General features: G+C 56.3%; 9 protein-coding genes across 9 annotated transcripts; 7 read left to right on the top strand and 2 right to left on the bottom strand.

The window, feature by feature from the left end:
• Positions 1 to 483: 483 nt before the first annotated feature.
• Positions 484 to 1529, top strand: B0I36DRAFT_61418 (uncharacterized protein). Its single transcript, XM_046163098.1, has one exon. The coding sequence runs from the start codon at positions 738 to 740 to the stop codon at positions 1314 to 1316; it is 579 nt and encodes a 192-aa protein (XP_046016169.1). The 5' UTR covers positions 484 to 737; the 3' UTR covers positions 1317 to 1529.
• A 1169-nt stretch (positions 1530 to 2698) lies between these two features.
• Positions 2699 to 4519, top strand: B0I36DRAFT_313206 (uncharacterized protein). Its single transcript, XM_046152597.1, has one exon. The coding sequence runs from the start codon at positions 3073 to 3075 to the stop codon at positions 4351 to 4353; it is 1281 nt and encodes a 426-aa protein (XP_046016168.1). The 5' UTR covers positions 2699 to 3072; the 3' UTR covers positions 4354 to 4519.
• On the bottom strand, positions 4520 to 6112 carry B0I36DRAFT_313204 (uncharacterized protein). Its single transcript, XM_046152596.1, has 5 exons — positions 6023 to 6112; positions 5906 to 5949; positions 5764 to 5840; positions 5049 to 5656; positions 4520 to 4933 (listed from the first exon to the last, which is right to left on the bottom strand). Exons 3-5 carry the CDS (start codon positions 5827 to 5829, stop codon positions 4681 to 4683), a joined length of 927 nt encoding a protein of 308 aa, XP_046016167.1. The 5' UTR covers positions 5830 to 5840; positions 5906 to 5949; positions 6023 to 6112; the 3' UTR covers positions 4520 to 4680.
• Positions 6113 to 8988: 2876 nt separating this feature from the next.
• Positions 8989 to 11031, top strand: B0I36DRAFT_313201 (uncharacterized protein). Its single transcript, XM_046152595.1, has 6 exons — positions 8989 to 9432; positions 9534 to 9765; positions 9822 to 9965; positions 10030 to 10147; positions 10208 to 10303; positions 10384 to 11031. The coding sequence occupies exons 1-6, from the start codon at positions 9247 to 9249 to the stop codon at positions 10844 to 10846; spliced, it is 1239 nt and encodes a 412-aa protein (XP_046016166.1). The 5' UTR covers positions 8989 to 9246; the 3' UTR covers positions 10847 to 11031.
• Positions 11032 to 11230: 199 nt separating this feature from the next.
• On the top strand, positions 11231 to 12318 carry B0I36DRAFT_313199 (uncharacterized protein). Its single transcript, XM_046152594.1, has 2 exons — positions 11231 to 11663; positions 11725 to 12318. Exons 1-2 carry the CDS (start codon positions 11584 to 11586, stop codon positions 12107 to 12109), a joined length of 465 nt encoding a protein of 154 aa, XP_046016165.1. The 5' UTR covers positions 11231 to 11583; the 3' UTR covers positions 12110 to 12318.
• Positions 12319 to 12955: 637 nt separating this feature from the next.
• B0I36DRAFT_427794 (uncharacterized protein) lies at positions 12956 to 14525 on the top strand (the record flags this gene model as incomplete). The annotated part of the gene is made up of 2 exons (XM_046162434.1): positions 12956 to 13346; positions 13406 to 14525. 2 exons carry the CDS (start codon positions 12956 to 12958, stop codon positions 14419 to 14421), a joined length of 1407 nt encoding a protein of 468 aa, XP_046016164.1. The 3' UTR covers positions 14422 to 14525.
• A 461-nt stretch (positions 14526 to 14986) lies between these two features.
• Positions 14987 to 17959, top strand: B0I36DRAFT_282710 (P-loop containing nucleoside triphosphate hydrolase protein). Its single transcript, XM_046151524.1, has 2 exons — positions 14987 to 16931; positions 16983 to 17959. The coding sequence occupies exons 1-2, from the start codon at positions 15057 to 15059 to the stop codon at positions 17607 to 17609; spliced, it is 2502 nt and encodes an 833-aa protein (XP_046016163.1). The 5' UTR covers positions 14987 to 15056; the 3' UTR covers positions 17610 to 17959.
• Positions 17960 to 18282: 323 nt separating this feature from the next.
• B0I36DRAFT_358792 (uncharacterized protein) lies at positions 18283 to 19515 on the bottom strand (the record flags this gene model as incomplete). Its single annotated transcript, XM_046158017.1, has 2 exons — positions 18283 to 18904; positions 19031 to 19515. 2 exons carry the CDS (start codon positions 19513 to 19515, stop codon positions 18283 to 18285), a joined length of 1107 nt encoding a protein of 368 aa, XP_046016162.1.
• A 1930-nt stretch (positions 19516 to 21445) lies between these two features.
• Positions 21446 to 23011, top strand: B0I36DRAFT_236879 (major facilitator superfamily domain-containing protein; the record flags this gene model as incomplete). The annotated part of the gene is made up of 2 exons (XM_046149496.1): positions 21446 to 22661; positions 22743 to 23011. 2 exons carry the CDS (start codon positions 21446 to 21448, stop codon positions 23009 to 23011), a joined length of 1485 nt encoding a protein of 494 aa, XP_046016161.1.
• Positions 23012 to 24243: the final 1232 nt, after the last annotated feature.

Raw genomic sequence — 24243 nt, 5'->3', positions numbered from 1 at the left:
AGCGAGTACTCGCGGGTTGAGGATGGCACCAGCGCCGGGGGAGGCTCAACATGTCTTGTGGCACGTTCCCTTTGATGCGAGCCTTGTGGAACACGGCTTCAACGACATGGGGTGGAATGCTGAGCTACCACACTTTAGATTGAAATGCACGACTGCACTCCGGAGAGTTCAAGCGGGAAACAGAAAAGTGTTGACATATGTGGAAACGCAGAAGGGAATGCTCGCCTGCTGCTGCGTGCCACGATCCGCTTGGTCAAAGAGAAATTTGTCTGTAATTCTTTGCGGGGTACCACAACAACAGTATGCCTATGCCTGCAAGTCGGGTCGTGTCCTTCGAATTCCAACATTCCTGTTTGTGCAGCTCGTGACACGAGACGAGGCTGGAGAAGACACGGGCTCTCTGGAGTTCGAGTTCATACGGCGAGGGGCTCATGTTGGTAGACTGGACCACGATCACATCGTGCTCGGCAGCTGTCCAACGTTCCCAAACACATGTACTGTGCGACATGAGTCTGCTTGCTTGTGTCATGCCTGCAATGTTCTCCCGGGGTAGTGCAAGAATTCCATCCGACCTACTAACAAACAAACGTGACTTCATTACATGCGTAGCTGCTCAAGTGCTTGAGAATAGAAATTAGAATGCCAGCCCATATCCGATGACCTGATTCTCTCAAAACCTGGCCGTCCTCTGCCAAAGACCTGGTCTCTCTGTTGGTCACAAGAGGCGCCAAAATCCCATGCTTCTTGCCCATCTACTCGCTTATGTTGAACTCTGTCGTCCCCCGGAACGTTCTAGACACGCGTACTGCGCCATCAGTTCCTTCGTGCCTCATCGCCCCTCGATATACGACGAGCTTCCACGTGCCGGGCCCCGGGAAGGATATGTCCCGCCATATGTACTCGGTGCCTGGGGAGATGATGTCCGGCTCTTTGACCACTTTATCGCCTTGGCGATCTGCGGTTACGGGAAGGTGGGTTTTCGTCATGTAAAGCTCCGGTACTGTTTTCCTGTAGAAGTCTGCTATGCGGGTGTCGAACTTTATGCTGACACTGAATTGCTCTGCAGTTGTGTGGGGCGACTTGTCCCAGACGAGGATGTTGTCCCCGGAGAAAGTCTCTTGGCCGCCATTACTTGGTGTCATGGCAGCACTCTGGTCTGGGGGCATCACGTATGGACTATATGGCGTGGAATGCTCTCCGGAATTGACAAGCCGAGTGGAGGAAGTATAGTGCTAACCTCAGGCATCGAGCCAGGCATTGTCTTTCATTATGACCTTGCCCGTGAAGTAAGGTCACTTGACCTACGACCAACATGAGCTTCTGCCATCTTGTGCATTTCCTGCTGATGCCTAGTGATAGTGTCCCGACTCATGATTTGACGGTGCAGTCGTGATATCCCCCCATTGCGCTGGCAATTGCCTCGTTGGCGAACAGCCGGGCGAATAAGACAATACATGATCTTGAGCTTACCCCCGGGAAGTGACGAATCACGAGTGCAGCAGTACAAGTGTGCTGCAACAGCACGCCAATTTTTTGCGCCGAGGTGTTTTTGCGCCTGCGGTTTTTGCGCGCGATGCTGAGGCGCGACTATAAAAGTGTTGGAGAACGCGACATCGGAGGCAAAGTGGCAGCCTGGGGCGCTTGCGCATGCTGCCGTCGTCACCCTTCTAGTTGTGTGCTCTCTAGAGCTGTCTTGTTGTCTTAGTCAGCATCTCATATACTCCGCGGGGCAATAATGAACCTAGGTGGCGCTGGGAAGGGCAGCCCGGCCAAGAGCCGGTATTCCATGTTTTGGTTGCAGTTGCCCAGGCCGATGTCGCTGCTGACCTGCCGTTTGGACAGGGCTGAAATACGGGCTGCAGTGCAGCGTTGGACGTCCTGGGAAGTTGCCAGATGCGGTTGTTGAGTCCTTGCTGATTGGCATGCAGCCAAGTGTGCAATAATGTTCAAGGAGTCTGGCAGTGATGATCTAGGAGTATTCAGTCGAGACCTTGTGACACGGCTCGTGGAGGTCGAAAGGCGGTGATACTCGAGCCGATGCTGCTGACATAACCATAACTTCTAGTGAAGCTAGCCCTGGAACAGAAACGCTTATAGGGCATCCACATCAAGGTATAGTGTACCCGTGTACCTGCCTGAGGCACTGATGTCCGCTGAGCACTAGTGGAGCTCCCACCTCCAAAGCTCGAGCTCGAGCTCGTCTTGCGACATCAACACTCACCACACCACCAGATCTTTCCCAGCGACAACACCAGCCTGCTCAGCAACACATGTCGTCCTGGCGCCCTTGCAGACGACCATGTGGCACCGCGACCGGCCCTCCTGACGTCGACACTAACGCGACAACCGACTCATCCCTCCTGCCTCCCCGGCAGCTCCCCCCCCCCCCCCCCGCGTTGCTGCCCCTGACGACGCCCTCGACGACGCCCGCGCCCTCAACGAGACACAAACCGGCCGACAATGTCCCTCCAAGCCCTCGTCCAGGCCCGCCTGCGCTGGGTCTCGCGCTCCCGCGTGGCCCAGCTGGTCTCGATCTGCGTCGCGCTCTACCTCGTCTCCAGCCTCGTGAGCCTCTCCCGCCGGCCGGGCCTCTACGAGGCGCAAACACACTTCTTCCACCTCGACTTCGCAAGGGGCGACACGCAGCACCCCATCGAGCGGCTCGTCGTCGACAGCCACGCGACACACCAGGGCTGGCTCAAGCGCCAGACCCTCGACCTCCACACCGCCGCAGAGCTCTACCGCGACCGCCGCGGCCGCCACCCGCCCCCGGGCTTCGACGCCTGGTTCGCCTACGCCCGCAAGCACAATGCCGTCATTGTCGAGTCCTTCTTTGACCGCATCGAGGCAGACATCGGGCCCTTCTGGGGCGTCGACCCCCACAAGCTCGCAGACGCGGCCGCCTCGTGGCACTCGACCGTCAGCGTGCGCGGCGGCAAGGCCAGGGCGACGGGCAAGCTCGGCAACCGCAACACGCCGTTCCTCAAGATCTGGACGGACCTGGTGGCCGAGGCTGGCGCGTACCTGCCCGACGTCAACGTCCCCATCAACAACCTCGACGAGCCCCGCGTCATGATCCCCTGGGACGACGTCAATAACCTCATGCAGTCGGAGCGTGCCTCCCGCAAGGTGCTGCCCGTCGAGGATATCGAGCAGCATTTCACGACAGCAGTCCCTACCGTCGACCCCCAGGCCCAGTACGTCGAGCCCGAATGGCATACTTCAGGCATGTGGGACATGGTGCGGCAAGCCTGCCGCCAGGGGAGCGGCGGCCGCAACATGGCCCAGCCAGGCGACTTGTCCCGCCCACCGCATTACCTGCCACCCGGCATGGTCGAGGTTATGACCAGCGGCTACATCAAGAACTTCACCGCGGCCAAGGACCTCTGCGAAATGCCCCATCTCAGCGGCGTGCACGCGCACCTCATCCGCCCTTCGACCATGATGATGACGACAAGCCCCGTGCCCATCTTCAGCGGTTGCAAGATGCTGGTCAACAACGACATCCTGCTTCCCGGAGCCGCCTACCTGGGCGAGTTCACCAGTCTCCTTCCATGGTCTACGCCGCACTATAATGCCAAGTCGACCACATCAATCCAGTGGAGGAAGAAAGTGGGGGGGGTCTTCTGGCGAGGGATCACCTCGGGCGGCCTGAGCTCCGAGGACGACTGGAACCGCTCCCAGCGCTTCCGGCTGGTCGAGATGCTCAACGGCACTCACATGTCGCGGGTCGAGCAGGGCCTCGAGGAGGCCAGGTCGTTTGAGCTGCCGGCCACGGACGAGCAGGCGCACGCGGGCAGGCCTGTCGCATATCCCGAGCTGGACCATGACCTGCACGGCAAGCTGGGGCCGTGGCTCGAGTCCATCAGCAACGTCGGCTTCACACGCTTCTTCTGCGAGAAGGGCAACTCTCTCGAGGCGTGCTCGTTCCTGCAGCCCTTCTTCGCCCTCCGGGACGAGGTCGCCATGAGCAAGCAGTTCCGCTACAAGTTCCTGCCCGACACGGACGGCAACAGCTACAGCGGGCGATACCGCAGCTTCCTCCTGTCGACATCGCTCCCGATCAAGTCGACGCTCTTTGCCGAGTGGCACGACGACCGCCTGCTGCCATGGCTGCACTTTGTGCCGACGTCGATCGAGAACCAGGACCTCCTGGCCATCCTGCACTACTTTACGCGGGACGAGCGGGGAGACAAGACTGCGCAGTTCATCGCCGAGCAAGGGGCCGCCTGGGCATCGCGCGTTCTCCGGAGGGAGGACATGTTGTTATATGTATGGCGGGTGCTGCTCGAGTTTGCCCGCGTGTGTGACGAGAAGCGCGAGCGGCTGGGCTTTGTCAAGGATCTGCGGTGAGGTTACAAAGTGTAGTAAATAACACCATACATATTATGTACATACATCACACTTGACCCATTCATTCTGGGCTGAAACTTGGCGATGAGGGGTGCAACCACCCCAGGTCGTACGTTTCAAGCAAGCACATATAGCTGGGCATCTCCCTATGCATGAATCTGGCACCACCGATGCACACCATATGCTGGTATATAATTCTAAAGCTCTAACTATAACATCTCAAACACAGCCGCCATTACATGCACACCCCGTCTCGCGTGCACCAACTCCGCATCGGCTCGGCATTGTATGCCCCCATAGTCGCTCCGGGAAATCAACCACTCCTTCTTACATGTACACATAGCAGTAAGGCCCGGCAACCGTGCTGACGTGGTTCTTGATGGCCGACCTGACGCCGCCCTTTTGCGGCGTGACCCAGGACAGGTCGATAATGTCGTCGAGCGTGGCGTTGTCCGAGGGCGGGTTGTTGCGCATCGTCCGGGTTGCCGCGATTTGAAAATGACGCTCTGCCGGGGGCTTCTGGTTCTGCCACATCCACCAGGCACGATCCACCATGCCATGATGCAACCAGAAGAGAGGAATTAATTGCGGAAGATTCAATGTTAGCTTTGGGTTGTCTTGATCTAGGAGTTGTGGATGAGAAGGGGGTGGTGGTGGAGGAGATGATTGTGAAAGACAAGAGAGGGAGTACCAACTCATTTGGGCTGGTATAAATATCACCGCCGGGATCGCCGCCAAAACTGAAATGGCCGACCGAGTGCAGGCCTGTCCCGCCCTGCAGCTCTGCCTGCCAGGCCTCGAGGTTGCCGAGGGTGCTGTTGGTGAAGTAGTTGAGCAAGTGCTGCTCGGTGGCCCGGGCCTGCGTGTACTCGGGCAGGATATCGCGGCGCATGCAGCGCGGCGCATAGCTCATCAGGGGGCCCGACTTGATGTTTGGGTAGTTAAACCAGACGTCGACGGACGACAGGTTGGCCTTGTACTTGACATAGGGGCCCGAGGCGACGCACCCGCCCCCGCGGCCCTCGACCACCGGCGAGATGCACGGCGCGTTGATGTTGCCCGGCCGCGTGCACACGTGCGGCTCCCACACGCCGTTGCCGCCCTGCGAGTACGCCGAGCCGTCCATGTACGGCGAGCCCAGCGGGTCCTGCGCCGACTTGGCCCAGTTCCAGTACGGCAGCGTGCCCGTGAAGCGGCACTCGTCGCGCAGCGCCGTCTCAAACGCGTGGATGTAGTACCGGTGCCACGTCAGGAAGTTGCCGGTAAAGTGGATAGTCTTGGTCTGGTTGATGTGGACGGCGACCTGGGGGGAACGGATATGTTAGTCACCACACAGGGTGGCAGGTGGTTGTTTCTTCTTGTCAAGAGCCACCTTATAAGTGGGCAGCTCTGACGCCATGGAGGACTTACAAAGTCGTCGTAGCGGGACTTAGCACCAGGAGCGACGCCTTCGGGGATCTTGGAAGGGGCATCCATCAGACATTTGACTGTCGGCAGTAAAGGTTAGCATCGTACTAAGGAAAAGCATCCGAAGTCGAAGAGAAATACTTACCCGCTCGTGTATATTCGAGCTTCTCGGCATTGGTCAAAAGCGCGCTGTAGTCGCCATCATCGCGTCAGCCTCTATATCCTCTGACTTCTTGACAATACAAGATCCCGCGAGACGTACTAGTCACGCCGAACCCGCACCTTGAGCGGGTTGCAGCTCGAAGATACGCCATATGCAGACAGCGCCTTCTTCAGGCTGCCGTCGGCCACCGAGACGGTCTGCTGGATCAGACTGAGTCCGGCAATGAGGTCCGACTGGAACGTGGGCTGCAGACGACGAGGTCAGCCTTTGGCTCTCTTCAGAAGTCCATGTTCAAGTCCACCATAGACAAATGGAACGCCGTGTATGTGTGTTACTATCAGACAAGCTCGACTTACAGCAGGAAACCAGAGAGCAAGAGCCGGAGCAGCCAGGCCAATGGCCAGCAGGGCGTCGGAGAACAACTTCATCTTTTCCAAGTCCGGTGCAGCCGAGATGTCTCGAATGCTTCTGGAAGTCTGCAGCTCCTGAATCTGGAAAGAGATGGGCAGGAAAAAAAAGAAGGATCCGAGAAAGTTGCGAAGATGGGCAGGGTCTTTTGAGTGCAACGTGGAAACCCACCCCTGTCAGACGCGTGGGAGAGCTGGAGCAAACTCTCGCTTGTATGTCAGCATCGTGCATCTGCTTCCATGCAAGCAGCACGCAGAGCTGCGGTCCCTGCAGGACGCTGCCATGGGGGATGGGGTTGAGCAGCCGCCCTCTTCAGGTGGCGTTCTAGCCCGACAATGCGGGTGAGGCGTTGCGTGTATATTGTCGTGCTACTATTGGCCGGCCTACCTGAAATTTTGATTGGGAAATCTCCAGGCTCGGAAAGGGTCACATCTGCCTCCCAAATGCGTGGCGGTGGCACGGCGGTGCACGGCATGGCATGACGAGCTCGCTCATCCCATGGACCGTTAGATCGTACGGTGATGCTAACGATAGAAATCTGCATATAGACTAGCTAGGTGTACCCTGGCTTATCTCGGTGCCATGGGGAATCTATTCGCTTCACGAGCACCACCGGCGGACCTCAAAAGTCCAAATGCTGGATTCGAAAAAGGTTCCAAGTTCGTTCTCGTGTCTAACCCTGGCATGGGCGGGCCGAGAAGAACCAGGGTCTGTGCTTGGCGCCTGCACGACTTCAGGCGCCAACTATCGTGGCGTGCTTATCGAGTAAGCGGAGGTCTGCAAGCGCACCGCCCAAAAGGGATAAAGGATAACATGCCCTAAGTACGATATTCATCTCCTTTTGAGGCCTTGTGTGGGCGATGAAAGGGCCGTGCATAGGAATATTCTGATCACAGCCAAGCGTAAGTCGCTGATCATGCGGAACTGTCGTACCCGTGCATCCGTGGCAGAAAACAGATGTGTGAGGTTGCAGTCCATCTCGTTGCTCTCTCTCATTGGTGGTATTGCATCTGGCCGAGTTCGGATTGTACCGAGGCAGGCAGGTCAAAGCTCCTGTCCCAGTCTTGAAAGTGCTCGACAGTCTAGTTCGTGCAGATACGTACTGCTCCACATCCAGGTGTCACATGGAAAATCTTCTCTGCGCCACAATCTCGGGCTCGTGGTGCAGGAATGGATTTCCGACAGGCATGAAATCCTTGGCAGGTCTGAAGAGAGTGCTGTCCCCGCATAGGATAAAGAGGCCCCAGCGGTTTCGTAGATCCGGAAGGCGGATCCGTAGACCGGGTCATCCTGCACCCTTGCCAGCGTGGAATTCTGAGGTCATGGGGTGACCCCCAAAGTCCGGGTGCCAAACGATCGTAAGGCACTGGACTGCTCGTCTGCGGTTAAGGTGGTATCGAGTATGGCCCTCATCGATACTATATGCTGTCAGCTTTTATGCACCATCCGATACAAATGCTACCTTTTGAGGAGAAATCCTTCCTTTGAATTCGTCCTGCAGAACTTGCGTTGCTTCAACCTGCCCAACCCCTGTCTTCCAACCAACAATAGCAGGGACCCTGGCCCGGTGAAGAACCACCCTGGCCTGACAAGGCCCGCGGATGCATGGACACAGCCAACAGCTACCACACCCGAATCCTTCGAGCCGGGCCGTCCCCCATTTGTCTGCGTCTAGATCATCTCAGCTGGGTAGAGGAAGAGTTCCTTTCAGGGACACTTCATATCTCACTCAACGGTTCGCCGGGCTTGCCGGGCCCCAAGCAAGCATGAAAACACCCATGATACGCACAGAGATCGCAGCGATGTGCAACCAGCCTTCGACCCGAGCACGACAGTCGCGTAGCCAGGGCTGCAGAAAGTTGCCACTTTTGTGCCCTGCAGAGTTCTACGCGAGCTTGCAGCCACCACGTTCTACGGTTACCTTTGATGTTCCCAGCATATGTGTATCATCTCCGCCGAGCAGCCTAGATCGTGCTGCTCTTTCTCCACGGCCCGATATCCGTAAATGGGTACCCTACCTAGCCTATAGGTGACACCCCCATCTTCCTGCCAGGGACACGCTAAAGTCTAATCTTTCCAAAACCAACGACCACCGCTTGCAGTCAAGCACATTGGAAGCATGTGCCTCGGCAGAACAATTAGCGACCCTTCGAAGTATTCTGCCACCCGTGATCCCAAAAAGGCAGGTCCTGTCTCGCAGTCACAAGGAGCCGCTCGTAAAGACGATGCAGCCCGTCCGGGTTGGACCAACATCTAATGTCAGGAGTTCCCGGCGGACCAATCATTACTCCCGGCGGCTCAACGGCAATGCGAAATCAACCGAGCCACCAGACACACCCGCGACACACACCTGCAAGCCACACGACGCCTCATCTTAATAGGGTGGCAAGGATACAGAAAGTACGCCACCCCTTGCGGACTGACAGCACGGCTGCAACTCTTGGCCGGACTCAAGAGAATCGTTGCTACCAGGGTCCACAGCGTGGCACTTTCCGACGTTTCATTGGCCTCGGAGTGTGACCTGCTCGTACTCTGCGAAGCGTGCGTTCCTGGGCAGAGTTTCCTGGCCCGGCCGGGTAGCACTCACGCACTCTGTGACCATAATCTGGGTAGTCTGCAGAGTGGCATCCCTCAGACGGAATTATGCCGGCAGACAGCAAGGCTCAAATTCGTGCACAAATCATCGCGAGTCCTTCGTTCCAGGCCGCCGGGAGGTCTGTTGTGACTCGTGTGATACAAGACGACGCCTGCCTCTCTCTCTCTCGCGTCCTCTCCACTCTGCCATTCCAGATGTCTGACATCTCTACGCCCGTGCCGCCGCTGATCTTGCCTTTCCCAATCGACCCCAGGGCCCATCGCCTGTTGCAGAAGTGATCGCCTACTCTCTGCAAGTCATCCATCTCGTGCCTGGGGCCATGGCGCTACCGATACCGAAACCACAGCCGCCCGTTCCCGGGCGGGAGAACAACCATGTCGAGATTATGGGGATCGCAGGCTTCATGACGGGATTTGCTGTTCTGGTAGTCAGTCTTCGCCTTTGGGTGCGCCGGTTCGTGCTCAAGACATTTGGGTGGGACGACTGGTTCATCGCACTGGCAATGGTGAGTTCCCTTTCCCGCTCCTGTATTGCACCACGCCGCTCGAGCACTCCCATTGAAGGCGAGAGATGATTGACTGATCCTTTGTGCTCCATCTTTGACAGCTCCACACGATCGGCGTCCTCGTGTGTTTCATTGGCACTGTGAACAATGGCGGCGGCCACCACTGGTACGACCTCGGCGTGCCGGAGGAGTGGGAGTCCATGAAGCACTGGCAGTACGCACAGGTCACGGTCAACATCACCGGCGTGAGCATCGTCAAGATCTCGGTCTGCTTGGCACTGCTGCGCTTCCTCAAGGGGAAGTGGTACCAGCTGTTCCTCAAAGTTATGATTGGTGAGCCAGCAAATTCATCCAAGATAATGGATGAATGTCGAGCTAAATCAATTTAGGTTTTATCGTCATCTTCACCATTGCGAGTGAGGCGCCATTATTGTTCGAGTGCCGGCCGATGTACAACAGCTGGGCATTCATCAGGGAGCCGGGCGCTTGCATATCGAATGAGGCATTTGTTCTTGTTGCCAACATCAACGGCGGTTTGTCTGACCTGTTTTCATGATTTGAGAAACCCTGGCAGCTAACTTCCATCTTGTCATACAGCCATCAATATTGTCACGGACGCCACACTCGTCTTACTCCCGATCCCGACAATCGCAATGCTCAAGGTCAACGTCCGCACCAAGGCCTCGCTGATTGGCGTCTTGTGCATCGGTTTCTTGTGAGTTGATTGATTCATGGGGATCTGAATGACCATTCCAAACTGACCACGTCTCCACAGCGCGACCGGGACTGCCATCGTACGTGCCATCACGGGCAACAAACCGATCCAGCTCACAGACGGATCATTCACTCTCAGGTTCTACCTGTGGAACTCGTACGTCTTGATACCGAAGACGCTCTCCCACTGGACTCTCATCGAATCACCGAAACTGACACACTGATTGTTCCAACCAGAGCCGAGCTCAACGCCGGCCTTGTCGCCGCCTCGATTCCTCCCCTCCGCCCTCTCCTTTCCGGCTGGCTCGAGGGCACTGCCCGCCGCTTCCGCAGCACCGGTGCCGGCTCCTCCTCGGCAGGCCGCAGTCGCCCCGGGGCGCTCGGGTATGCCGGCGCCGGCGGCCTCGACAGCCGGCCCACGAAACACGGATACCAGAAGCAGAAGGAGGAACAGAGCATACAGCTCAGCGAGAGCAAGCAGTGGTCTGGCAAGAATGGCGGGAGGTCCGGAACTGGTACAACTGTCATGATAAGCTCAAGATCAGCATACGGGCTGGAGGACAACAGCAGTGAGGAGGGAATCTTGCCGCAGCAGCAGCAACAGCAGCAGCAGCATGGGGGTGAGCCGGCAAAGAGGAGTTCAGGACTCAAGGGCATCACGAAGCAGACGGAGATAACGGTGCATGAGTCTCGCCACTAACCATTTGCAAAATTGGTCAGTGGACGAGGATTTGGCAGGCGAATCGTCAAGCCTTGTCAAGTGTTGCCCTACAAAAAGAATCTTTAGAAATTGAATACCATAGAGTCTCTCTTGGAGGTACCAAGGCACTACGTTTCCTGCATATTACGGAGCATAAAGCAGTGCTCTCAAAGCCATTTCGCCCGTTAATGGATTGCTGACCTCTAGGGCGTAACGGTATTACGGAAGTGCCTTGCAGAAGTCTTTGCCTAGCGTCAAATGGCCTGCTTGCCTTGGCGGACCAGGGCGAGCGGCCGTCAACAGCTGGCTATGGTGGAATGTATGGCGACTTGATTATCCTGGCTCGTGCGGGGACGGGATGCACATTGCTCTCCTGCACCTTCAACTCGGAGGCACTTCAGGGGTTCTGACCGATGCGTTTGGGCTCAAACCGACGGGATCCGAGGAATTTTCAAGAGTAGTACTTGTTGAGATGGGAGACAGCTGCGGAAGTAGATCTCCGCCCTCTTCAGAGGCCCCTACAGGCGCCAACGACAGCAACACCGTCAGTATGGTTCGGTGCACCAGAGTTGGAGTAGCAGCACGCGCAACATGTGTACTCCTTCACGCTCAAGGGCACTCGCTGGCAGAGGTCGAGAGAATCACCACTATCAAGGCTTTGACCGTGAGATCAATGGTCGACCGCGCCGTCCAACGAGGCTTCAATCCAGCCCTCGGCGCTGCGCAGACGATGCGGGATGAGTGGTTTGCCGATGCGCCAAGGACTGGGCGACCACGGAAGCGTTCAATATCACTTACTCAAGCAGAAGCTATCAAGGTACGCCTTGATAGATATGGCCACGAGAAGACCTGCGCGATGATCGCTGACGAACTCAAAGCCGAAGGAGTAGACGTTTCGGCGACGACGGTGTGAACGCGGAGACTGCGACTATCCAAGCTTACATCCAACATCACTTGCCTGAGGACTTGTGTGGTCAAGATGTGTGGTTTGACATTGTGGGCTCGGCCCAACGCAGGCTCGTGTGGGTGCAGTGTCCTCCGCGCCCAAGCGCACACAGCCCGTTATGTCCTGGTACCCACGCAATCATACCTACCAGGAATGTGCATCCAGGGGGTCAAGCGCATGGTACAAGCGATCAAGGCACGCAGCGAAAACGAGCCCGGCGTGGACAGCAATGGGCTGTGTGGCGAAACACGAAGCCAGGCGCAACTTTGACGAGGTCAACGGCTGCTACTGCCCATGCAAATAGAGGCGAGATCTAAGTCAGTGCAGCACTCTACATGACTCGTCTTCGGTATGGACTGTCGATCAGCTTCATTTCTACGTTCCCTCCTTTCCTTCGGCTTTGTCTTTTCTGGATTGGGACTATATCTCACTCTGCTGGTATTAAGACAATGATTGAGATGCATCTTTATTGTGTGCGATCCAATAGTAGTCCGAGATCTAGATCTTCAAAATGCCGGTCTTTCCACCCTGCTAGCATGTGCTACGAGACTACGGAGCCGGGGTGCAGATGTACTCTCAGGCACTTCCGATAATCTGGAGAGATAGCCCGAAGAGGTATGGGTAGAGGCAGCCTTACCCGGGGATTGCCCAACGAAGCAAATGTAAGCTGGCGCCTCTCAGGAGCTTCCGCCAATCATGAACGTGACCATTCTTGGGTCAAGCCTGACATTCACCCGTGGGGACAGAAGGGCCTCGAACATCGATAAGAATACAATGGACAACAAGATTCGCGGGCACAACGAATCGGCAGTCAGCAAACCGGGCAAGCAGGGATGCGATAATCATGTGCGTTTGCCCAGAAGCGTGCCTCGTTGCGTGGCGTCGTTTTGCGGCAGGCTGAGATGCAGTTGGTTGTTCACTGCAGAACCCCAGCTGCCACCTGTCTGACGTGGTCCAATGAGACCTCACATCACACCTACAGCATATGATGGTAGGGGAATGTGCAAGACTGCTCTTGCGAGCCTGATGCCCCCTGTCAAGATCTATCTGAATACAAGCTCGCTCGCTGTGGAAGAGAGCAATCTCACCCAGAGGGAACTTTTCACGATTGACATAACCATCTGTATATTCCATATTGGCCACACAGAGATATGCTCACAGCAATGGCGCCATTCCAGAAATATCAGACGCCAACAGCCTCGAAAGCACTAGGCCGCGCACCCAGCAACAAGGCCTTCCAGCAGTTAGTCATTAACGCCGTGCTTGTGAACTTGATCGACCCCGTGCGCGGAAAACCCACCAAAGACTCTTTGGAAGGATCCCTCGATGAAGGCATCATACCTCTTTATCAGCTCAAACAGAAGTTCTTAGACTCATTCGCGCTAATTTGCGCGACTTCGGGTTCTGGCAAAGAAACAGCCTCCGCCGTCTGCTTGGAGCAGACTCAGGGTTCGAGCTCAATCTTGCGGGTGGCGCGCAATCGTGGCCTGCCGGACAATGATCTTAAGAGACTCAAAGAAGTGCTGCACTTCCTCGTCGCTGTTGCAGAAAAGAGTATGTACTCTCGCGTTATACCGGGTATTGCGCTGCTGCTGATGCACTCCTTGATGCAGGAAAGACTTCGACGCAAGCCGAAGGCGAGCTTCTCAAAATTATAGTCAAATTAGATGAACACCGTATTTTGTCGCTTGTGCAGAAGATTTCAAAGCTTGCAAAGCCTGGACTGCGACAATGTCTTCGGCTGGCTGTGTCCAACACTTCCAATGGCGCCCATAAGCAAGGTATACTGGACGACGCGGACTTTCGACAATGGCTTCAGACCTGTCCCTTCGGTGACACTGCTCTGAATCTCTCTGGATCGTCTCAATTGGCCACTGTCGTGCAGTGGGCTTCAGAGGCGCGATGGAAATATTCTCAGCAATTGCAAGCATTGCTCGACTGCAACGCAACATCGTCTCCTCCATGGGTAGAGACTCTGCACAAAGTGGCTCGTTACACCGCAGCAATCAAGTCAATGATCAAATTTGCAGTCAAACAGCCTGCCGTGTTCGCCGATATTCATATCATGGCTCTTGAAGCTCCTCCTCCGGAGATATTTCCACCTCCTCACGGCGGGACACTCTTACGAGATGCGCTCACACGTCTGCTGCGAGGAGAACCCCACGACACCATGGAGAAGTTAGCTCGGGTACTGGTCACAGTCGACGTCGAGGCCGCAATGCGCAAGGCTTGTACCTTGACGCTGACACTTCACGCCGAAATGCAGCTTCTCGGATTCTACGACCAAAATGAACATCTCATTCCCAACCTTCGTTTGATGGGCACCAGCAAGAAAGCATGCTTTCTCTGTCATGAGTTTCTGATCAAGCACCCCCTCCAGCTTCGGGTGGGGGCTTGTCACCAGAAGGTTTATCCTACCTGGAGGCCACCATTCTCTGGAGACTTCCATAGAGGACCTAGATCACAAATGTGGTGGGCTTTCAGCAGAAAGATTGAGTCTGAAGCTGTTAAGGCCCTGAAAACGGAGCTCGGAGGTTCTAGAAGGCCCATAAATAGGGATTCGACTGCGGGTCCGACACTGACTGCAACGGCAACAGCCCTTACTCCAGCATTGGCACTTGGCCGGTAGTACCTGTCAACAGAAGATATGAGGCGTAGTATGGGAATGAGTTCTCTGTGCAGAATCGAGCAAAAGCGAGCAAGTGAGCATGGCGCATCCACAGACGAAGGGACAACAACAGGCCCACCTCGAGTGCCAGAGTTTGGAAGCATAATGAAGAGAACTTGTTCAATGCGTACTTGCTCTGTGATACCTCCTAGGCTTGGCTGTATGCTGATAGTGCTGGATTCGCTTGGAGTCTCATTCTCGCTCGGAAATTGGCGCATGACATGTAAGAAAGGCTCTCACCAATAACGTCAGCACGTTTATCGGACATGTGCCTGAAGTGCCTTGATTATGGACTGACACTGGATAGAAAAAGTGCGCACCAGCGCGCACAATGCGCTGCGAGGCGTTCTGCTGCCTTGCTGCCTGATTATGCGGGAGGCCAACTACACATCCCTGTTTTGCATGACAACCCAGCAGACTCTTGCACATCCCCTCCCTACCAGATAGCACGAAGGAGGATAAATAGATCCTCGTTTATTTGTCGTCTAAAGCCTCAATTGGATCATGATTGACTCAAGGCAACTCGCCTGCTTGGATTCTGTATCTCATTTGCACCAATTCACATCACATTCAAGTATTCCATTTGTCCAACCAACATGACGCTGACCAGCATGTCGATTGAAGCCCACCGCCCGCTCGATGCTGCGATCCCAACAGAGGACCACCGAAAACTGTTGGATATCATCGACAGTCTACGTGCTCAGGGTGTCAGTCGCTTCGTTGCCCTGCCACAGATTATTGTCTGCGGAGATCAATCCTCGGGGAAAAGCTCTGTCTTGGAGGCAATCTCCGGCTTGCGGTTTCCAACCAGAGACAACCTGTGCACTCGCTTCGCAACAGAGCTGGTCCTCCGCCGTGGTACTGAAACCAACACAAAGGTGTTCATCATCCCCGGCGAGGATCGCTACGACCAGGAAGAGAAGGAATCACTTGAGAATTGGCGACCCAGTGTCGACATAGACAAAGATGGTCTTGAGGCAGTGACAGAGGCAGCCTTAAAAGCCATGGGTATGTCGGGGGATCGGAGGTTCTACAGCGATATTTTACGCATTGAGCTGTCGGGGCCGACTCAGCCGCATCTCACCATGGTCGATCTCCCCGGGCTCTTCCGGACCGGCAATAAAGAGCAGTCTGAAGCGGACGTTGAGACTGTCTGTACCATGGTCACGACATACATGGCTCGCGAAAGAAGCATTATCCTAGCCGTTGTCTCTGCCAACTACCAGTACGTTCTGCAAGAAGTGACCTCAATGGCGCAGAGAGCGGACCCAGATGGACTGCGCACCATGGGCCTGATCACAAAGCCCGATATGCTGGATTCTGGCTCCGACTCTGAGAGCTATTGGGTGCGCCTCGCGCAGAACGCCGAGGTGGAACTCCGGCTGGGGTGGCATGTCTTGAGGAACCGCAACTATGAGCAGCGAAATTCAACATCGGCAGAACGCGACGCTGTCGAGCACAAATTTTTCTCGCACGGCATCTGGGCCGGTGTTGAGTCGTCGCACTGTGGTGTGGCTGCCTTGAGAATCAGACTGAGTTCACTGCTGAAGGCCCAGATTGTGTCCCAGCTACCAAGCCTAGTCAAAGACGTGGAAGACGGCATAAGCCAATGTTCCAAACAACTGGACAAGTTAGGTCCTTCGCGAGAGAGCACGAAACAACAGCAGGGATATTTGCTTAGTGTAGGTGAAGACTACACGACACTAATGGAGCAGTCCGTCAATGGCTCGTACACAGATCGCTTCTTCGGGAATATAAAGAAGCCAGACGATTATGCCAAGAGACTGCGGGCCATTGTGCAGAATTCTTTGCACGAATTTGCACAGGAAATGCGCCTGAACGGACAGACTCGGCTACTCACCGAGTCGGATGCTACAAGGGACAACGGCAGCCCAAGGAGCGAGGCGCCTCGCGTCCCCAGGTCTCAATACGTCAAAGATGTCGCTGAAAGACTACGCAAGACCCGCGGACGCGAACTTCTCGGTCTTTTCAACCCGCTCATTGTTGGAGATCTTTTTGTGGAGCAGTGCGACCCATGGAGGCGCTTGGTCAGATCATTGGTTGATGACATCCGGGATGCCGTGCACACGACAACTCGCCTCGTGATCGAGCATGTCACGGCAAACGATGTGGTTACCGAGGTGGTTAATTTTGTCCATGAGCAAGTCGGCGAGCTGGAGATTGAACTTCACGCCAAGATCGAGGAGCTGCTTATGTCCGCCATCAATCAGCCCATCACATATAACCCGCAACTCACCGAAAACGTCCAAAAGGCTCAACAGGCACGACATAAACGTGCAATTCAGCAGCAAATCAGCAAGATCTTTGCCCTCAGGGAGTTTGAGAACACGCAAAAGACATTTCACGTCAACCCAGTGCTGGTTGTGGAACTTCTGGCTGAAGGCCTAGAACCAGATATGGAGCTCTTCGGAAGCTCTCTAGCTGTTGATTACATGGAAGCATATTATGAGGTGAATTATTTCCCGACCTGGCGTTTTATTTCATGCTAATGTGTAGTCAAGGTCGCAATTAATCGGTTCATCGACGACATCAGTGTTATTGCCATCGAAGACTGTCTGGTGAAGAAGCTCTCTGGGCTGTTCAAGGCCAAAAAGGTACTCGCCATGACCGACGAGGAGATTTCTCGGCTCGCAGGTGAGACCGAGGAGTCTGTAGCGGAGAGAAAGCGTCTGGAAGAGAAGAAACATGTCCTTCAGCAGGCACTTCGTGGCTTGAAGACTCTGCTGCAGCATGGCCCGATCAACCCACGCGGTGAGCGACTTTATGAGTCCTCAAGCATCAAGCCTAACAAACTCAACGAAGCGTCGATCGTTTCTCCGAAGGCAGAGTCCGTCGCATCATTGCCCACGCCGCATTCACAAAGCCACGTAGTAGAGTCTGTGGAAGACAACACCAAGACGACCGAAGCACCTCCACCTGAGGGATGGCAAGTTGGGGTGCCAGAGCCTCCACGGGATGCGCAGTCCATTCTCGACTCCACATTGTCAACCATCAAGAAGAAAAAGAAGGAAAAGAAAGCACGGCAAGTGATTGATGATGATATGAACAGTCCGTGGGGAGCCGTTAGCTCCCTTGCAAACACCCCATATCTCACATCAGCTCAGGATGACGAACGAGAGGATTTCTAGTTGCAATATAGGGATCAAGTTGCCTTGCAGGCCGTGACCTTGATGAACTCGCCGGTGGGCTTGATTCGGACTAGATCGAATGTCAGGTGGCTGTATACACGAGCTTACAATAACAAATTGAGCACCGAGCCTGAGTCCCTGGATGGAGATGACTTGCTTCCGGTGCTTCTGGTCCACAGTGACGACCTCCTTTGTAGAACAGTTGAACGGGCTTGTAGGTGGTGATGACATCCGAGCTCGGTCTTGCGTCCAACTGGTATGCACATATATTGCTGGTTTAGCATGGCCTTGAGATAGCGTGAGCACAAGCAGCTCCTTCAAGTAAAGGGGAACTTAAAGTGAAAGCCGCGAATGTACATAGTCGCATGAGATTCATATCGCTGAGGTGATAGACGATGTTGATTGCTAAACTAAACACGTCCGTATAGCTGACTGCAGGCTTGCTTGGAAGGAGAGCGCGTGTTGGGGGTATCGACGCGTGAGCAGAATGAGAAAAGAATAATAATACTGAGCCTTTACCTCTGGTCCGGAACCATCACTGGAGGGCGCCTGACCGCAATCGACAAGGGCTTCCGCTTTTCCAATGCAGGTGGTGACATGGCCTGAACGTTGTGCCTGTCGGTTTTGTTGGCCGCTTTTTCCATAGCTGGATTCTGTGAAGTCGTAGCCAAGCTCACCAGCTCGGCTCATCACTTGCAGGATCAGGAGAAGTAATCTTGCGCTGCTTCTTCTTGCCCACAACGACAACTTCCTCAGCCGAGGTCGAGGCCGGGCTCTGGAGACCTTGAGTCCGGGTAGAACCCACACCATAGTCTTCCTCGTCGTCGCGGTATGTAGAGGCATCGCGGTCGATGAACAAGCGCGCCTCCTCATCGTCGCCTTCCTCGGCACGCTGCTGCTCGTCCACGCCTCCATAGCTCAGCCACGCAGGTCGTCGCAGCCACTGCGGCATCCTTCCCGACCTGCCCTCGGTGGCTCCCGCATCGTCTCGTGCAGTGTCATGCTCGTCCTCGTCCTCAGCACTAGCACGTCCACCAACCCACCCTTTCAGACCAGACATGTCAGGCATCCTGACCTCCGGCAGCTTGGGAAACGTCCACTCCCTCTCCCTAGCCGAGTTGACAGCACGGCTAATGGATTTAAACCAGGGAATTTCCGGGCCGGACTCTGGGCGCAGGTGGTGTCCGCAGTCGGGACAATCGCCCGGCACAAGCTGCCATGCGACGTAGCGTGTCAGCTCGGGCAGCGCGAGGCCGGAGGAAAGGCCGCGTACCGCGAAGAGGAGGTGGATAAGACTGTTGAGGTGGGTGCAAGAGCGCCAGGGCGCGCGATGGCCCGGGCGTCGTGTCTCGCGTTAGTCGGGTTTGTCTGCAGGGGGGCCGACAGGACCTTTACTGAAAAAGAAGGCTTTGAAGGCTTACACGTTGATCAGAAGGGGAATTGTCCCGTAGGCGGCGAGCATGGCAAGCTGTCCGCTCAGCTGGCTCGAGTTGAGCCATGTGAAGACGAGCACGGTCAGAATGGCGGCCGCGAAGATGACGTCTGCGAGGAAGACGAGGATGGGAAAGCGGTCGTGGATGTCGCTGCCGTTGCTGGCGCTGGCTTGCGCGTCCTCGTCCTCGTCGTCGTTGGTGGTGGTGGCGGCATCGGTTCCTGCAACTTGCTGCCCTTCCTCGGTGGGGAGGAGAGGCTGCCGCTCACGGTCGACGCTGGTGTTCTGAGCGGCAGCCTGTGCCCGTCGCGCGCGTCGGCGTAGGATGAAGAGCGAGAATGACGACGAGAAGAAGAGCGGGACGAGGCCCGTCGCGGGGACTGGTGAGTGCGAGACAATGCCGTGCGCGAGGAGCAGCGGGAATGCTGGAACGAAGCTGGCGACTGCCGCAACGCGTAGCCCCTGAGGCGCCATCTTTTGATGTCGCTGTCGAAGTGATCAGGCCAGGGCCAGTCCGCACCTTGTGTACCGGTCGAGTGTACGTGCTGAACCAGTCTCTCTGGGCTCGGTCGGTCTCCAACTTGGGGCATACGCAGGAAATGAGGGGTTCGCCGGTTTTGCGACCACAGAGGCATTGTTTGTGACGGTGAGGAGAACCCCTGGCGCGCACTGATAACAAGCTGGGCCCATTTCAGGGGGTTGGCGCTTGTGATTGCGATTGCGCCAGGAATGGGACGGCCCGTGCGACACCGCTACGCTGCATCTATCTCACAGATAACATGCTGATACCATTACGCGTGGGACCATCTCGTGGCTTTTGACGTCTAGAGGTAAACCTAGGGCCCTGTCAACCAGAGGTCAACAATCTGAGGATGGGAAGAGGAGTGTTGAAGATTTTCACGCTCACGGCCGTGTTTACAGCGGCTGGGAGCGTTAGACCCGTCATTCCAGGGTCCTTGCATTAGCGCACGGCGGAGAGACAGTGCACTCATCCACTGGATGCTGCGGAATGCACATACATAGCCCGTCGGCGGATCGTCTTGAGTAACACGGCTCTCCACCGCCTTGTTCCGAGATCCTGTTCTGGAACCCAACTACCCAGCCGTGATCTAATCACTCGTTAAGCTTCCTCGGCAACAGCGCGAGATCCACGCAAGGCCTTAGACCTGCCGATCCGAGCCTGCCTCCATGGGATCCATCCCGAGAGACCCCCTCCCCCCCCACACGCCCAGCTTGTCTCACTGGGAAATGTCAGTCATGGTCAGCTATCGTTCGTACTCAGGACTCGGCCTCGTAATTTCGCGCGAATGGGCACTCCGTCCCTGCTGCATTTCTTCCGCGAGGGTGCGCTTCCCCCCGTCGCGGAGATGACACGTTTGGGGTCACGACTTGCGCATCATAGGCAATGCTGCCGGGTGAGATGCGCCCGGGGGAGACCCTGGCTACAAGGGACGTGTCAATTCGTGGTGGGATCGCCATGTCACGTCAAGAGTGCAGGCAAGACCGGTGGAACTGCACAGATCGGGAGATGGGACCATATTTAGAGCAACCTAGTCGCCTGGGCATGCTGAAGCACGATACGAATCCGACGTGAGCGGCATTAGCCGGGCAGTGGAAATGTACACAGTAAACATGGAGATCCTCGAAGCGATGTCGCCAGCACAGATGAGTGGGTAGCAACTCTGCGACACCCGATTACGAGCTGCCACACTCATTTGCGCTCGGGCAAGCGCCAGCAGAGGGGGGCCTGGCCCCCAGGAAGCCCTCCACCACGTCCACTAATTCCGCGCCATGGCTTACTTTAATAGCCTGTGCCAGACGTTTGCTACTGCCGCTAGCCGGCTTCGTGTTCGTATCTGCCATGATTCACGAATGAGAGAAGCCTCCCAGAGGGGAATCCAAGTCCTAGAGGTGGTCTGGGGCTGCCCAAAATGGCCACCAGATGCGATGGGGGATCTGCAATATATAACAAAGACGGCAGCCAAGACTCTTGGGTGGCGTTCCCTGGAAGCTTCTGTCGTGTTTATTTCCAGCTGACCTCCAAGATCATCGTATCCTCTTGCAGCCGTAGCTCTCGGGGCGGCTCAAAGGGTTTCTGCGGCTCTGCGAAAATCTCACGAGCCCGTCCAGACCAGCGACTACCACTGCTGGGCACTTCACGATGGCTTCGTCGCTTACCCCGCCCGTCGTTCCTCACACACCGGCAAACCGTGAGATTGTCTCGCACGCGCAGGAGGAGGCTCGTGATGTCAACCCTGACACCAGAGAAGCCGCTGAGACGTCACTAGAGGACGAGAAGATTGGACGGGACCACGACACAGGCCACAACAATGCCAAACCCACCAACAACTCGACGACAGACTACGATGACGATGATCACAGTCAGCTCCAGAAGAAGGAGGCCATGGATGTAGCGGAGTCGAATCTCGAAGCGGGCAAAACGGCTGCCTCGTCCGGCGACACCAACAATGATGAGAACGCTGCTTCTGACCCGTTCCTCGTCGACTGGGACGGTCCTGACGACCCTCAAAACCCATTCAACTGGCCCACCTGGGTCAAGGCGACCAACTGCGGCCTTGTCAGCGCGCTCACGTTTGTCACGCCCCTGGCCTCGTCCATCTTCGCCCCCGGCGTGCCGAGCCTGATGCGCGACTTCCACAGCTCGGACGTCCTTATAGCTGCGTTCGTCGTCTCGGTATACGTGCTCGGCTTTGCCCTGGGCCCGCTCCTCTGGGCGCCCCTGAGCGAGCTGTATGGTCGCGTATACATCTACCACCTCTGCAACATCATGTTCGCCGGCTTCATTGTCGGCTGTGCGCTCGCCCCGACGCTCGGGGCCCTCGTCGTGTTCCGTTTCTTTGCCGGAGCGGTGGGCGCTTGCTGTCTGACGAACGGAGGCGGGTCGATCGCCGACCAGATCAGCCAGGAGAAGCGCGCCGTCGCCATGTCTGCCTTCAGCATTGGCCCTCTGTTCGGTCCCGTCATCGGTCCCGTCATCGGTGGCTTCGTCCAGGACGCAAAGGGCTGGCGGTGGGTGTTCTGGGTGCTGTGCATCATCCACGCGAGCGTCGCCGTGGCCATGGTTGTCTTTATGCGCGAGAGCTACGCGCCTGTTCTGCTGGAGCGCAAGGCTGCCAAGCTGCGCAAGGAGACGGGCGACGAGCGGTACAAGTCGAAGCTCGACACCGGGTTGTCCGGCAGCACGTTGTTTAAGCGCAACATCATCCGACCGCTCAAGCTGTTGGTCTTCTCCCCGATCTGTACCGTCTTTGCGCTGTACATGGCCATGGTGTACGGGTACCTGTACCTGCTGTTCACATCGGTGGCGTTCGTATTCCAGCAATCGTATCACTTCAGCACGAGCATGGTCGGGCTGGTGTATATCGGTCTTGGTGTTGGCTCACTGGTGGGAATGGCCTGGTTCGCGGCCGACAGCAACAAGGCTATCCAGAAAGCCAAAGCCGAGACGGGCCAGACGAGAGTCAAGCCCGAGGTGAGGCTAAACCTGCTGCCGCACGGGGCCATCATTTTGCCTGTTGGATTCTTCATCTATGGATGGACGGCGGACTACCTGACTCACTGGATCGCGCCGGTGATTGGGCTGTTCATCATTGGAGTTGGTGAGTTCTTGTCATTTGTTCCTTTCCCCTGCGAAATATCATGATCAGCGAAGGAAAGCTAACCACTCTTGCCATCGTAAGGCAACATCCTCTGCTTCATGACCGTGAGCGTCTACCTAGTCGACGCGTACGAGCGCTATGCCGCCTCCGCACTCGCCGCCAACACCGTGTTCCGCTCCATCGCCGGCGCCGTGCTGCCGCTCTGCGCGCTGGACATGTACCGAGCGCTCGGCCTCGGATGGGGCAACTCGCTCCTGGCGTTCATCGCCATCGCTTTTCTGCCTGCGCCATTCCTGATCTTGAGGTTCGGCGAGAGACTGCGGATGAAGTTCAAGGTGGAGAACTTGTGATAGAGTCGTGCCGAGGACCGGACGAGCAGAACAGGAGGGCGTTAGATAGCAGGCACCGAATATCATGTGAAATCCTGCGAATGCCCGATGTCTTGGCCTTGTGGTAATTTGCGTTTCGTGGGGGTTTGGCTTGATCCAGCGCCTTGGTTCTGCCTGTGCCTCACCAGCCCTGCTTGGCGCCGGTCTTGGCCGATTACATTGCGATCTGTCGCAGAACATTGTGCATCACGTGTCTGGACAAGGAGCCAGGAGCGGACCCGAGTCCGACCGTGCGCAGAATGCTTGAAAACGGCTGTCCAGCGGCCATTCCTTCCGTAGTCCTATATGTGATGCTCGGTTGATCAGCCACGCTCTTTCCGAGGCCCAGATCAGATAAAGATGCGGAGCACTCGCACGAGTGGGGCTGTTTCGTGTTGAGCAATATGTATTTTACGAATAGGCCCATCATTGACATTCAGAAAGTCGGGCAGGTGTCTGTGCCTACAGCAAACTCCTATCAAGGAATGCAGGACGGACGATCGGTCGAGCGCGGGGAGGGGGATCCGTTGCGGGGAATTCCGTCGGCATGGCTGACTGAAGCATTACACAGAGCTTCTGCATCATGTATCCCCAGGTCATGATGCGGAGTCGGGCCGAATAGAGGACGGTAGCCAAGGCGAGTGGGCTCTTAGAGGATTGCCCAGCTACTGGGCTTCCGAGGCAATGTTTTCAGCTCATTGTGTCTGCTGGAGCGCATGGGCTGCATTGAGTTCGGGGGAGCATATGTGGGGAGACACGGAGGGGTGGAACAGGGGTGAAATGCCCCTGGACTGCCCGATCGCTGCTGTCGGATCCAGACAGGCCAAGACCCTTTGGCGGAGCATTGTGGTTGGCCGACGGCAGTCGTTCGTGCGGTCCGCCATGATGCCTAATTCTCTTGGTCCACAACAGCAAGCTTGCCAAAGAAAGATTGGACACGGACCGCGCCACACTTCAGCCCACCCGTCATGCCGCGCGACGAGCCAAGCTTCTTATGCGGGGTTCTGAAGGCCGTCCATGGCGAGGTGCTGAGGGCATCACGACTCAGCGACACAGTCAAGGTAACAACACTCATGAGTCAGTGTCGCTGCCGTGGACACTGGGAGGAACACGCTCGACCATGTTGTTTGTTCGAATCTCAACCTTCCCAGCATCTGTTCCAGTGGTGTCTGGCATCCCTGATGCTAGCTCCCGGCACCAGACAGACGTTCGAC

Source organism: Microdochium trichocladiopsis, assembly GCF_020744255.1.
Source record: "Microdochium trichocladiopsis strain MPI-CAGE-CH-0230 chromosome Unknown B0I36scaffold_2, whole genome shotgun sequence".
NCBI classification, from domain to species: domain Eukaryota; kingdom Fungi; phylum Ascomycota; class Sordariomycetes; order Xylariales; family Microdochiaceae; genus Microdochium; species Microdochium trichocladiopsis.
This window is presented reverse-complemented; position numbering and strand designations above follow the sequence as displayed.

Coding starts and splice junctions, on each gene's coding strand:
- B0I36DRAFT_61418 (XM_046163098.1), top strand. CDS start 738: ATGCTTCTTGCCCATCTACTCGCTTATGTTGAACTCTGTCGTCCCCCG.
- B0I36DRAFT_313206 (XM_046152597.1), top strand. CDS start 3,073: ATGATCCCCTGGGACGACGTCAATAACCTCATGCAGTCGGAGCGTGCC.
- B0I36DRAFT_313204 (XM_046152596.1), bottom strand. CDS start 5,829: ATGGATGCCCCTTCCAAGATCCCCGAAGGCGTCGCTCCTGGTGCTAAG. Junction 5,657..5,763: donor AGTCCCGCTACGACGACTTT/GTAAGTCCTCCA, acceptor CGTTCCCCCCAG/GTCGCCGTCCACATCAACCA. Junction 4,934..5,048: donor ATTTATACCAGCCCAAATGA/GTTGGTACTCCC, acceptor TCCGCAATTAAT/TCCTCTCTTCTGGTTGCATC.
- B0I36DRAFT_313201 (XM_046152595.1), top strand. CDS start 9,247: ATGGCGCTACCGATACCGAAACCACAGCCGCCCGTTCCCGGGCGGGAG. Junction 9,433..9,533: donor GGTTCATCGCACTGGCAATG/GTGAGTTCCCTT, acceptor CATCTTTGACAG/CTCCACACGATCGGCGTCCT. Junction 10,148..10,207: donor GTCTTGTGCATCGGTTTCTT/GTGAGTTGATTG, acceptor ACGTCTCCACAG/CGCGACCGGGACTGCCATCG.
- B0I36DRAFT_313199 (XM_046152594.1), top strand. CDS start 11,584: ATGAGTGGTTTGCCGATGCGCCAAGGACTGGGCGACCACGGAAGCGTT. Junction 11,664..11,724: donor CTCAAGCAGAAGCTATCAAG/GTACGCCTTGAT, acceptor ACGAACTCAAAG/CCGAAGGAGTAGACGTTTCG.
- B0I36DRAFT_282710 (XM_046151524.1), top strand. CDS start 15,057: ATGACGCTGACCAGCATGTCGATTGAAGCCCACCGCCCGCTCGATGCT. Junction 16,932..16,982: donor ACATGGAAGCATATTATGAG/GTGAATTATTTC, acceptor TGTGTAGTCAAG/GTCGCAATTAATCGGTTCAT.